Raw genomic sequence first — 12,399 nt, forward strand, 5'->3', positions numbered from 1 at the left:
TTTGTTCTTTTCAAACAAACTTCTTCAACTAGACTAGGGATTTTTAGAAAATGTAAAATCCCATATTATGGGCATACAGGGGATTGCTGGGTGCACACCTAGTTCCTTCTCAAGGACCTAGGCACTCATATCCCTAGCTGCTCTCGTTGGCTACTGAGCTCATGGCCAAGGGAGCTAACATGCTCGGGTTAGGCCCCCTTTCCAGTGCAGCCCACTTCCAGGGACCACTTAATGAAGGAAAAAGACGCAGCTCTCTTGCCTCAATTCAGGGTCACCCCAGCTCCAGAACTCCCTGTAGGATCAGCTGAGGGCCCTGTTGTGATTACATCGCAGTTTAACTTCTTCCACTCCCTTACAGGTGCTCTTCCCTAGAAAACTCAGCAATAACCCTCCTGCGTGCAAAATCTGCCTCAGAGTCTATTTCCTCTTCAAATATAAATTCAAATACGTAAAATGCCAACTTTCTGCTAATATCCAGGAGGAGAGGAGATTTTAAATATGACATACAATACCATCACTGCATAAATATGTACAGATAATAAATAGTATATGCACTGAAATATTTATGCACACATCAATAAATCTGGTGGTGATGGAGGAGATGACGAAGGAGAATTACAGCAGTTTGCAAAAGAGGCCAAGATAACAAATTACTGGAAACAGCCTGGTCCCGGGAGGATGAGGGGGAGTCATTCCTAAGTAAAAGAATGGCTGAGGCTAGGATCAGGGGACCAGAGATGAAACCTCAAAACTGAGAAAGAATGATAAGCATAGGCCTTATGACATTAGGTAAAGATCGCTGGACTGAGAGTCAGGAGGCCAAGAATCTACTTCTCACTACCTATCCATCTGATCAGAAATGGGGCACCTGCCTGCTCTGGGCTTCAGTTTCTTTAGCTACAACATGATGAGGTGGTATAATATTATTGCCAAGTCTTATCCTGCTCTAAAAGAGTATCCTGAAATTAAAATTTAAGATTGCCTGTCACTGACATGCCCTTGACAAGTTTTCTCTTTTTAATTTTACTTAAAGCCAAAATTTTGGTATTGTGTGTATGTGTGCATTGGGGGTGGGGGACATTATGCGAAAAAAATAAATTCAGTAGAGAAAATTAATATAAAGTACAAAATATCATTTGTAAAGAATTTTTTCCTGCTTCTGCAGTTCTGTTCATTGGTTTCTATATGTTTATATGCAATAAAAGAGGTATAATTCTTTTTACACCCATTTTGCATTTAAAACCAATATATCAATAACCAATATCGCCAATGAACCAAAAATCCTTAAAAATGTTGGCTAGAAGGAAATGCTGGAAAAAAAAAATGAAGTAACATATTGCTGGGAGCTTTAACTTTTCTTGAAACAGTTCTTGGGTGCTACTTGACTTTATAAATGTCCATCCACAGTGATACAAAAACAACACCATTCCATCATGCCATGTTTTCCCAACACTCCTGTCCAAAATATAAGATCTAACTATCCTGTGAATTCACATCTGATTCTGGTGTGCTGGTTAGTAGTGACAGTAGGGTGGCTGAGCCAGGACCTGGGTGGAGGTTTGAGGCTGGAAGATTAAACAAAAGTTAGCCCAGAAAGAAATGTCCACTCTTTCAAGTCCAAAGGGGCACTTGCTTGCTACTTCTGCTGTTACAGTCATTGCCATACAATCCACGCTTCTGCCTTTCTTTCATAATTAACCAGTGGGACACAATTCCTGAAAAGTGGCTTTGGTACAGTACAACTTCCTAGTGATACCATGGCTTGGCCGGCACAGATTAATACTAGAAGGGCACGTGTAGAGTGTATATTTGGAAGTTACTGACACCACAGGGCCAAATTCTTAGCAGTCAGTTCAGGAGTTCTTTCTGGCACTTTCGAGTTATTTATGCAAGATGTCTGAATCAACTCACTCAAACCTCTTTCCCTGTTGTCCTTCCCTTAATTAATATTGCTGGGGAAAAAACCCTCAAGTGCTTGTTTCTCCAGAAGCTGAGGAATGTTGACACGATTCCAATGCTTTTCATAATTACTGGAGATGAAAAAATGAATAGTTTATGGTGCATGTCAACTTGCTAAATTGTTTCAGAAGACGAACTTAATTTTTCTAAGAATAAGAGAAAATGAATAATTTACTGCAAGAAGAACAGGCTTGCACGCCTCTGTTTTAAAGTTCAGCTTGGACTTAATGATAACAAACATAAATCCTAGGCTTCTAAACAGCCCTACAGTTATAAAGCTACTTTTGTCTTAAATTTTCCAAAGAAAATGCACATCAATACTAATTTGACAATTCAGACATTGTTATAAACTCAACAGGCACATTTAGGTCAGAAGAGGCTTACTATTAAACACACAGCAACCCTAGGCTACGAGGCAGGTAGAAAATAACTGAGTCAAAACAAAGTTTCCAATAAATTCTAGATATATGCTGAGTAAGTGGCTTAAGTCCTGATCAATGATGATACATGGTAGTCTGTTTGGTTTCTAATTGATAATGGTAGTCTTTTTGGTTTCTAATCTGGGAGATTAGAGGAAAAAATGAATTTTTTTCACTAAAATATATTCTACCTTATAAAATAATCTGAGCCTTGCCCATTTATTCATAGGAAACATACTATTTAAATGTAAATTAATTAGCATGACTTCTGCCCTTCTTAATACCAATATTGTAGCCACTGAGGTCCTATGTTTTTTGAATGTGATACTTTCCTTATTGTCCTCAACTTAGATGTCAGAATCCATTCACAAAAGCACTCCGCTCATTATAAATATGGGAGATGGAAGGGGAAAGTTAAACATTGCTATAATCAGAATGGATCTCTCCCTTTTCTTATATTTTATTTTTTCAAAGGAAAATACTATATGGAGGTTAAAAAATATTTATTAAGCCCCTATAATAATAATAATGATAATAACAACAACAACAATAAAAACAGCTAATGTCTATTAGGTGTTTCTATGTGCCAGACTCTCTTCTAAGTGCTTAGCATACACTATCTCATTTAATCCTCACAGTTTCTCCATGAGATAGAGACTGTTACTCTTATTGTCATCATTTTATAGTTAGGAGATCCAAGGCACTGAGTTCTTAAGTAATTGGCCCAAGGCAGGTCACACAGCTAATATGCAATGAAGCCTGGATTAACAAACATCCCATTTCCATAGCTGCATTAATACTTAGGCAACTGCAAAGCAATTAGGGATAATTACCTGACACGTCAAAGAACGTCTGTGCCCGTCCAGTCCCTGCACTGCTGACAGCAATGCACTCATAGGAGCCTTCATCAGACAAAGTGACCTGTTCAATATCCCAGGTCACACTGGCCGATTCTCTGGGGTAAGAAAATGGAAGCATGTTTAGTTACTACAAAAACAAGACCAAATTGAAAACAGTGATTCCACTATATGTTTTATGCATTCAAAAGAACGGCTTAAAAAAAGTTCTTTATAGCTTAAAATTATACAGAGTTCTTTTATTATCATAATTTTATTGATAAAATTATGCAGAGTTCTTTACAGCTTAAAATTATACACCTTTTGTATTTTAATTAGAAAGTTAAGCTTTGCTACTCTGAGCAAAAAACATAACAAAGACAGTAAGTTCTGTTGGTTTTTTTTTCTATTGATCTTCATAGGCTCTAACAAAAGAATTCACTTCCACACAGGGAGATCAGCTCAGTGCTTTGTGACCACCTAGAGGGGTGGGAGAGAGGGAGACGCAAGAGGGAAGAGATATGGGAACATATGTATATGTATAACTGATTCACTTTGTTATAAAGCAGAAACTAACACACCATTGTAAAGCAATTATACTCCAATAAAGATGTTAAAAAAAAAAAAAAAAAAGAATTCACTTCCAAATGTGAGAAAAACTTGAAAGAGGCAGAGGATAGAAGAGTGGAACTTTTTTACTGAGAAAATATCAGGGAGACATCTTTAATCTTCCCTCAAAACTCATTTAATTCAAACTAATGATCATTTTACAACTTTTTTTTTTTCCACATTTTCACATTCATATGTCTTTCTTTTTTTCTTTTTTGAACAGGCCTGTAACTTTGCTGTTGAGAACTATAGCCTGTGTCTGTGTCCAGTTAGGGTCACTGCAAATTTCTTTAGGAGACATTCTCTGGCTATGTCAAAACATAAGATACAAAACTGGCACAGAAACACTCTTTATATCCTCTCTCCTTCCCCTCTCATTTCCAGGTTTTGGTCATGTTCAGTGGGGTTCTAGCCAAAGCAACTCAACCAGTAATTTACAAGTGTGAAGGCAGAAAACAGACTTTTTGGTTCCCAAAAGATAAATTCTCTTTAACTTTCTTATATATAAGCTCTACATAAGGTTATATACCATAACTGGTTCAATCTATGTATATAATGAGTAAAGAAAAAGATTATCAGTTTTATAGTCAAAGTTGTCATTTAGGTAAAATAAATCCCTTTGCTATATTACATATTCATTCATTTAATAAATATTTATACTTTGTCCTCTAACACTCTTCAAATTGTTTCTCATTTTTTGGAAATGTCTTAGTAATAGCTATTTAATCCTTGTTTAAAACATTCCAATAATCTATAAAACAAGCATTATATTGTTTTAAAATATAATTGCAATGTCATAAATATTTTCATAATTTTTTCTTATAATCATCCATAGCTATTTATAAACTTTTTAAACATTCAAGATACAGACGAGATGAAAAGCCCACTGCAATCAAGACACCTTCCACTGAAGCTGAAAGTGGTACAAGATATGCTACCTCACAGTAATAACTCCAGATCTCTCCCCATCCGAATGAACCACACCCACCACCAAACCACTATGAAGAATTCACTGAACTCTTAATGTACATTTACCACTAACCTAGAGTTTGTAAGAGAAAGTCAAGACACAGGTTCCTGTCATTAGGAAAGTGAGAAAATTAGCAAGGTAATCCTTCCATGTATTTCAGCAACTGAGAATATTCACTTAATACTGTTTCCTTTCACTTGCGTCTGCATTAGGTGTCAGTGGTCCTTACTGTCACGTTCAGAAGAAAACGGAGTATGACTTATTCTATGCTGCATTGATCACCTAAGATGTATCTTGAATGCTTAAGAGCAGTAGGCTAAGCCCAAATTTACAAATGCCATTGTCTAGGAGGTACTGGTAAGTTCCAGGAAGGTAGGAGTTTGAAATACACACATCTTTCATGTCTTCTGCAGTGCCTACTTCAGAGCCAAGCAAATTTTAGGATTCACCAAAAACTCAGACATGCAGAAATTTTAGAATAGAAAATGACAATTCTTCTAGTCTTAAGGCCCTTTATTTAAAAACAAGAAAGTCGAGGAAGAAGGACAAGTAATTTATTCAAAGGCACAAAACGACTGTATGGAGTGCTTAGAGAACATTCTTTACAGTTATACTTGTTCCTCTCTTATTTATGAAATATTACATGAAAACAATTCTCTTTTTCATGTACCCTTATCAGTTAGCATTAAGATTATATGGCCACGATAAAAAGTTTTGAAGGGATGACCTTTGGAACAGGGGAAGGAACATGTCAGATAGAAATGTGTCTTGTTACTGATGGAAACTAATTCTCTCCTACATACCCTAGAGACCACAGCGACTCACATAACAAAGATCCAGTCATGCAGCTGGAGCTATTAGGAAATCTAGGGCAGAGATGTGCAAGTGAATTGGGATTAGAGTATCAATCCATCATCACCCATGCCCAATTTTGTCTTTAGCCTCTTACATCCAAAGAACTTAACAAATGTCAGCAAGGCATGTCACATCTCTGGGCCACAGAGCTGGAAAAATGAAAGAAAGAATCCTTGTGGTTTACCTCAGAGGAATTGTATGGAATTAATAAATTAATGCTTAGAAAGAATCTCAAGTGTCTTTGAAAAATGTTACTATTTAAACACGAAGCAGAATTGTTTGATTTCATCATTCAGTTATGTAACTTCATCATTTGATATCTTGGTCAGTTATGTTGCTGATTATTAAATATGCAGCTAAGGAAATCATCAAGATGTATGCTAAGCAAGTAGCAGGAAATAATACAGTCCAGTCTTTAAACAATGGAAAATTTTCTCAAGTTATAATGAACATTCTTGCCATAGCTTCTGCTTAAAATGACCCCATAAGGAGATTGTATAAGCTAAGACTGTCAAATATTTAACATGTTACACAAGTTATTTATGTGAATATTGAACTACCAGTGTAAAAGCTTTGTAAAATAATTCTTAGTTTTTCCCCCCAAATGTAGTTTCATAGTTAAAAAAAAACGTTTTCCAGAAATCATCCTCTAGTTTTCAAGGCCTACTTAATTTTTATCATTAGATTCCTTAAACTTGTCTAGAAAATTCACGCATCTTCACAACGGACGTTGGTGCCCTCTAGCCCACTTCCCTTGACTGTTGGCTGCGGTAGTGACCACACACGCTTCTTCTCCATCTGGCCCACACCCCCAGCACACATCTCATTTCTACCCTTCTCCTCTTGGCTCCCTGGGCTCCAGCTACACTGGCTTCCTTCCCATCTTTCTTTCCCACGTGCCTGGTGGACTCTGGCCTTAGTGCATTTGCATTGCCTGTTCCTGGTGTGTGAATGCTCTTCCCTGGATATCTGTGTGATCTGGATATCTCACCATGTTCAAGTCCTTGCTCAAATGCCCCTACTCTGAATTTTAAAATTGCAACTTGGCCAAAACCACATGTACTCCACCAACCAGTAGTACGTGCCCCAATTAACCTGCTCTACTTTTTGCCATGACACTTTAAATCAGATTCAGAGACATGTTTACGCTCAAGCCACTAAAGCTTAAGTTTCAGGGTCGTTCATTTGCAAGGACTCTTGCAAAGTTCAGTACCTAACTTTGTATTCATAATTTTGTGTTCTTTGTCTTATCCAGGGACCCTTAAACTGTGTAAAATTCAGATTCTATAAAACCTGAATCAATTCTTAAATGTAGTCTAGCATTTATTATATTATCATATTATATTTATTATCTGTTTCTGTCTTCCTCCTTTACAATATAAGCTCCACAAAGGTTCAGAATTGTGTCTGTTTTGCTCACTGCTACATTCCAAGGCTATGAAGCAAATAAATAAGAATGTCTAATGAAAAAAGTACATTAAAGTAAGTATCTATTTGTATTTAGATATTTAGTGCTATAAATTATTACTAATGGAAACATTTACACACTTTAAGTACTGGTCTACTCCAAGTGTAACTCCATTTCTGGCAAAGCTCAAGGTAAAGGGCAAAAGACTCTCAACAGAGCAGTGAATTTGGCCCGGCTGCAGGTAGTATCCCGGGGTTTTCTCAGGCATTGTAACTTTGGGAGCATCTGGGAAAAAAAGAACATGGGCAAGAAGGTCACAATGATATTTGGTACTGCCTGTTAATCCATTCAAAAGCTTCATACTTAAATTATTCCAGTAAATTCTCTGCCTTCCAGTTAATCTAAATCATGAAAAATCACCTTATCTTTCTTTGTTCAAAGGTTATTAATTTCTGGATTATCTCCATGGACCCTTTACTAAGGTACTCATTGAATCTAAGACTCCACTGATCTTAAGGCATAACACTTTTTGTACCACCAATATAGAAAACAAAGCTACCAGATAAGAAAACAAAGCTACCAGATAAGTTACAATACATCATCAATTGTAGAACATAGTTCAATTTCAAAAATGTAAAACTACGAAAAGAACACACATATCCTAGAATTGAATTCATAGGGTAACTGTTTCCAAAAAGGAACGAAAAAATTGATTTTTAAGAATCCAATAGCTTTTTTAAGCATTCAATTCGGGGGCTAACACAACTAACTTTGAATATTGCATATGAGGAAATACTGAGGTTAGTTCTATTATTTCCTTTCTACAGCTATTAATCAAAAGCTATAGAGTGGTTCCTGAATTTCCCAAATCATAACCTTACGTATAAATGATAAACTGTTATCCCTCTACCCGAAAGTACAATATTAGAAACAATCCTTCTGTATCCTTGTCAGTCCATGGTTCAAGTTACATTCAGTTCTAAAGTTTTGGTCAGAATCCAGTCATCAGCCTTGAGAAATAATAGCAAATATATAAGTAACTAGCTTACTAATTAACTAACTAACCAAAAAAGGCAAAATCATCACCAGTTATTTGCAAGGAACTACTGTTCACAAAGTAGAAAGGTTTCTGACAATTGTATACAAACGTTTAGCCAAGTCAGATCGCTAATCAAATATTAAACACATATGCCAGGGGGAGTAAGAGCACGAGAACTTCCCAGTTCAAATTCTCACACTGATTGAAGTAGTCAAAATCCTCAGATCTACAATCACTGAGACTTAACATGAAACTTTGAATGTGATATTTTATGGTTAGGAAAACTTGTGTTACCTAAGTGTAAATGCTCTTCTACATGGTGACCCAGTAATAATGTGAGGATATTATTTTTGACTTTAGAGTCCATTCTTCTTATTTTTCTTTTTTTTGGCCACACCGTGCAGCTTGAGGGATCTTAGTTCCTTGACCAGGGATCGAACCAGGGGCCCCCGGCAGTGAAAGCCCAGAATCCCAACCACTGGACCGCCAGGGAATTCCCTAGAGTCCATTCCTTACTCATAGGAACCCATCAGCCCCTTAAACTATCAATACTCCAGTGTTGAATAAAGTGATTTCTTACCTGGGATGATACTAGAGAAGGAAACACTTGATACTCTCTGGAAGAGATAATCATCCTTATCATAGCCTGTTACTTTGAGAAAGAAAGCTTCATTTGGTGGTGTAAAGTCAGAAATATTCCATATGCCATAAGGTTTTCTATCTGGATAATATTTAATAGGAATTGTCTTAAGAGAGCTGCCTGAGATACTCAGAAGTTCAAGACGATCTACTCTAGCTGGGATGGAAATTCCAGAAGTATTCAGCAGCACATAGGTAGGTATTCCTACAAGAGAAAGGATCTGTCATCATGTGCAAGTAACATGCACCTGAGGTTATCTATCAAATAAGTTTTGAATTATAATAACAGGTAACAAGGACATACGTATGAGTAGTACAGACAGTGCCACAAATTGTGGCCCAGTTGTAGAATCTTCTCTACATAAAAGACAGTTTATTCATGACCAGAGAAACTTAGGAAACCTTAAGTAATTATTTTCATGGTATTTAATCATGTTTATATGTAGAAAGAATAGAATTATGAATATTGTGTTATATATTTGTTATATGAATACTTTTAAAGATTCACTATTCTGTATCCTTCCAGTAACTGCAGCAATAAAAATAAAAGAACTATCAGAAAAAAGAAATTTAAAGTCACAGTAGGATTGAGCCTTCTTTTTAACTATAAATCTTCTTGCATGAATAAAACAAGAGGAAGAAGCAGCTTTCAAATCAACAATAATTTCACCTTGGAACATAAGCACCTTTCAAATCAACAGTAATTTCACCTTGGAACATATAATGCTACATGGTATCTTTAATGTTTTAACTATACACACACACACACACACACACACACACACACACACGCAGCATTTTCACCTTGACAACAGGCAAGTAAGATGTTAGTAAGGAAAAAGTCTCAAGATCTAGGTGATCAGTTTTCAAAGTTTAGTAAGTATAGGAATCAATGAGGTGCTTGTTAAAGCGCGTATTCCTGGGCCCTACCTTCTGTGATTCTCATTCAGGAGATCTGGGGTGGGCCCCAGGAATCTTAATTTTTGATAAGCTCCCTGAGTGATTTCAATATCACTGGCCTCGGGACCACACTTTGAGAAACAGTTACCAGGTCAAGAGTGCGATCATATTTAGAATAAAGATGCTATGTTTCCCAATTTTATTGAATACCACAAAATTATAAAATCACAGACAGTCTGAGAACTATTTTGCACTTCAACATCTACTATGCCAACTGAAGTAATGCGAACATACAAACCTTGCACTGGTCTGCTGACTGTGTTTTTGAAGTCCAGGGTGGGCTTTCGGGAAAAACCAGCTCGAAAATCAATAGTACTGAGGCCGGTGATGCGAACAGAGTGCCTTCCACTGCTAGACGTCTGAAAAATGTTTAATGACAAATTCTATCAGCAGTTGATCCAGGATGCAGGTCACACTAGACACTAACCAGTACGGGAAACTGCAGAGTGTTTAACTAGGATTGATGTCCAATCATTGAGGTTTTGATCTGGGTGTTTTGAACTTAACTGTGATTCTGTAACTTCAATACAAGTTTTGTAATACATATCCCAGGGGACTAAAGTACAGTTGAGTTTTATATTGCACGCCCAGTGGTAAGACAGAGGGGTGTAGTCATAGTGAATGGACTTGGTTCACATGGTGAATGTTCAGGAAATATTTGTGAAATGAACGAATGACTAAATCTTCTCCCCTAAATACCATCCAGGTTCTGTTATGGAAAATATTTCCCTTCTCTTTGCCTCTGGGAAGAGACAGCCAGAACAAGCACAAGAGCCGACCATTCTCCAGCTTTTAGCCAAACGGCATCCTCAGCTCAGCAGTGTCCAGCCAAGGCACTCAGTGCTCAAGATACAAATATGAGTAAAAAAAAGGTCCTGACCCTGTAAGGGTCTATGGCCAGTGAGACAGTCAGGTGGAGAAAGCGAAATCTTCAAGAGGATGCAGTAAATGCAGTGACAGAATTACAGAAAAGGCACATAGAAATATGTATATAAAAGCATAGACTAGCCTGTAGTTCAGTTAACACCTCCTAAGGGAGATGAACAAGATATTGAATAGCTAAGCACTGAAGTTACCCATATGTGCATAAATAATAAAAATTGATAATTTGGATTAGGGTCACAGGATAAAACACTAACATTTATTGGGCACTTCCTCTGTGCCGAGACTCTTTGAATACATTGGCTTATTTAATCCTTATTACAACCCTATAAGGTAGATATCGTCATTATCCCCACTGCACAGATAAGGAGGTTGAGGCACTAAAGCTATTAAACAGTTTGCCCAAGTTCACAAGGTTTCCTAAATTTCCTATCTTGCAGAGGTGGGGTTTTAATGCAAAAGTCAGGCTCTGGGCTCTTTCCCACCATGCTACATTGTCTCCCAAGGGCAAGGTAAGTCAGAGTTAGCCTCTACATCAATATCTCTCCAAATATGATTTAAGGACCACCTATATCTACACCTACACAAAAGCACTTCAGTTGTTTGCAAAAATATGGACTCTGAGCTCCAGCCGAGATTTACTGAATCAGAATCTCTAGTCAGTGGAGTTTAGGAACATGCATTTCAAAAACCATCTAAAGGCTTATGAACAAGAGTTCACCATTATTTTATTACATTGATCACTGAGATTTTTGTCTCAAAATAAAATGATTACATGATACCAGCATTTAGGTAGAAGCAGAATACAGGAGTAAGAGAAAGCATTCACAGGATAACACCAGGATGCCAACATGGCTCTCCATCTCAACACTGAGAAACACATATTTAGTTATCATAGCATGACAGAAGGTGCTAGAAAGATATATATATATATATGATTTTAATATGGTGGACAGCTAGATTAAGCCACGGCATGGTTAAAGATAAGCCAGCTCCAAGGCTCGGCAAACCACACAGTTTCCCCTAAATCACTGTGACTCATTATTTGGCAATGAGGACAGAAAGGATGAGGAGATATGTCCCTGTTGCTACCAATCATATTCCTCATTGAGCAGAACTTGCAGGAACTCAGAGGAAAGGAAAATGAAGGTGAGGGAAAAGAAAAAAAACACATCTTCATGAAAACAGTGTTGTATTCTTAGTATAAATTATGCTGCTTATCACTATGGCTCATTTTCATAGGGGTAACAAAGGATTGTAAGTGTAAGTGTAGGAGTCTCAGTACCACCACTTATTGCATTATTTCTAAAGGAAAAATGTGTTCTGAATTTCACATAACAGACAAGAAAAAAAAAAAAAAAACTACAATCATAAACCAATTTTAAGTCGAGGATTTCCTACAAGGCTATACAAAACCTTGCTAAGTCTAATTTCAACTGCTTTAGATAATGTAGAGCTATACTGAAGACACTATTGTCTACTGGTTTCTTGTAAAAGAGAAATGAAATGGTCAATATTATGAGTTGATTTAGATTTTTTCACTGACATCATCTATTGCTGTTAGTTGTCTTGCTGCTCAGAAAGTCCCTTGTGATAAAACGGCTCTTGAGGCTACCAAGGGTAAATATAACACGTAATTCGCCTAGTGACTGTTGTCAAGTGCTAATCATCTACCAAGTGTCTGTGCACAAATCAACTGATAACGAGTCCATTTAAAAAATGTTGCTTAATAGCTAAGTGAGAAACTTAAAAATTACCTAAGTGTTTGAAAATACGCTATCCTGTTGCTAAATAATACATTAAAAATAAAGCTGAGTTGATGA

General features: G+C 36.9%; 1 protein-coding gene and 1 long non-coding RNA gene across 8 annotated transcripts in view; one reads left to right on the forward strand and one right to left on the reverse strand.

Moving 5' to 3' along the window:
• HMCN1 (hemicentin 1) overlaps positions 1-12,399 on the reverse strand; it is a 510,534-nt gene that overhangs the window by 295,959 nt on the left and 202,176 nt on the right. For 5 of the 7 annotated variants that reach the window (XR_014247210.1, XM_082401086.1, XM_082401087.1 and 2 more), the window contains exons 7-10: positions 9,933-10,053; positions 8,676-8,939; positions 7,197-7,341; positions 3,212-3,333 (exon numbers count right to left, since the gene is read on the reverse strand). Coding sequence is in view for 6 of the 7 variants with exons in the window: in XM_082401086.1 (XP_082257212.1) it covers positions 3,212-3,333; positions 7,197-7,341; positions 8,676-8,939; positions 9,933-10,053 (652 nt within the window). In the remaining variant the exon portion in view is untranslated. The remainder of the gene's footprint in view (positions 1-3,211; positions 3,334-7,196; positions 7,342-8,675; positions 8,940-9,932; positions 10,054-12,399) is intronic. The other 2 variants (XM_082401088.1, XM_082401089.1) reach the window with 1 other exon arrangement.
• LOC309633518 overlaps positions 1-12,399 on the forward strand; it is a 339,904-nt gene that overhangs the window by 82,190 nt on the left and 245,315 nt on the right. The window lies entirely within an intron of this gene.

This window comes from Balaenoptera borealis (genome assembly GCF_965194805.1).
Source record: "Balaenoptera borealis genome assembly, chromosome: 1".
Taxonomy (NCBI): Eukaryota; Metazoa; Chordata; class Mammalia; order Artiodactyla; family Balaenopteridae; genus Balaenoptera; species Balaenoptera borealis.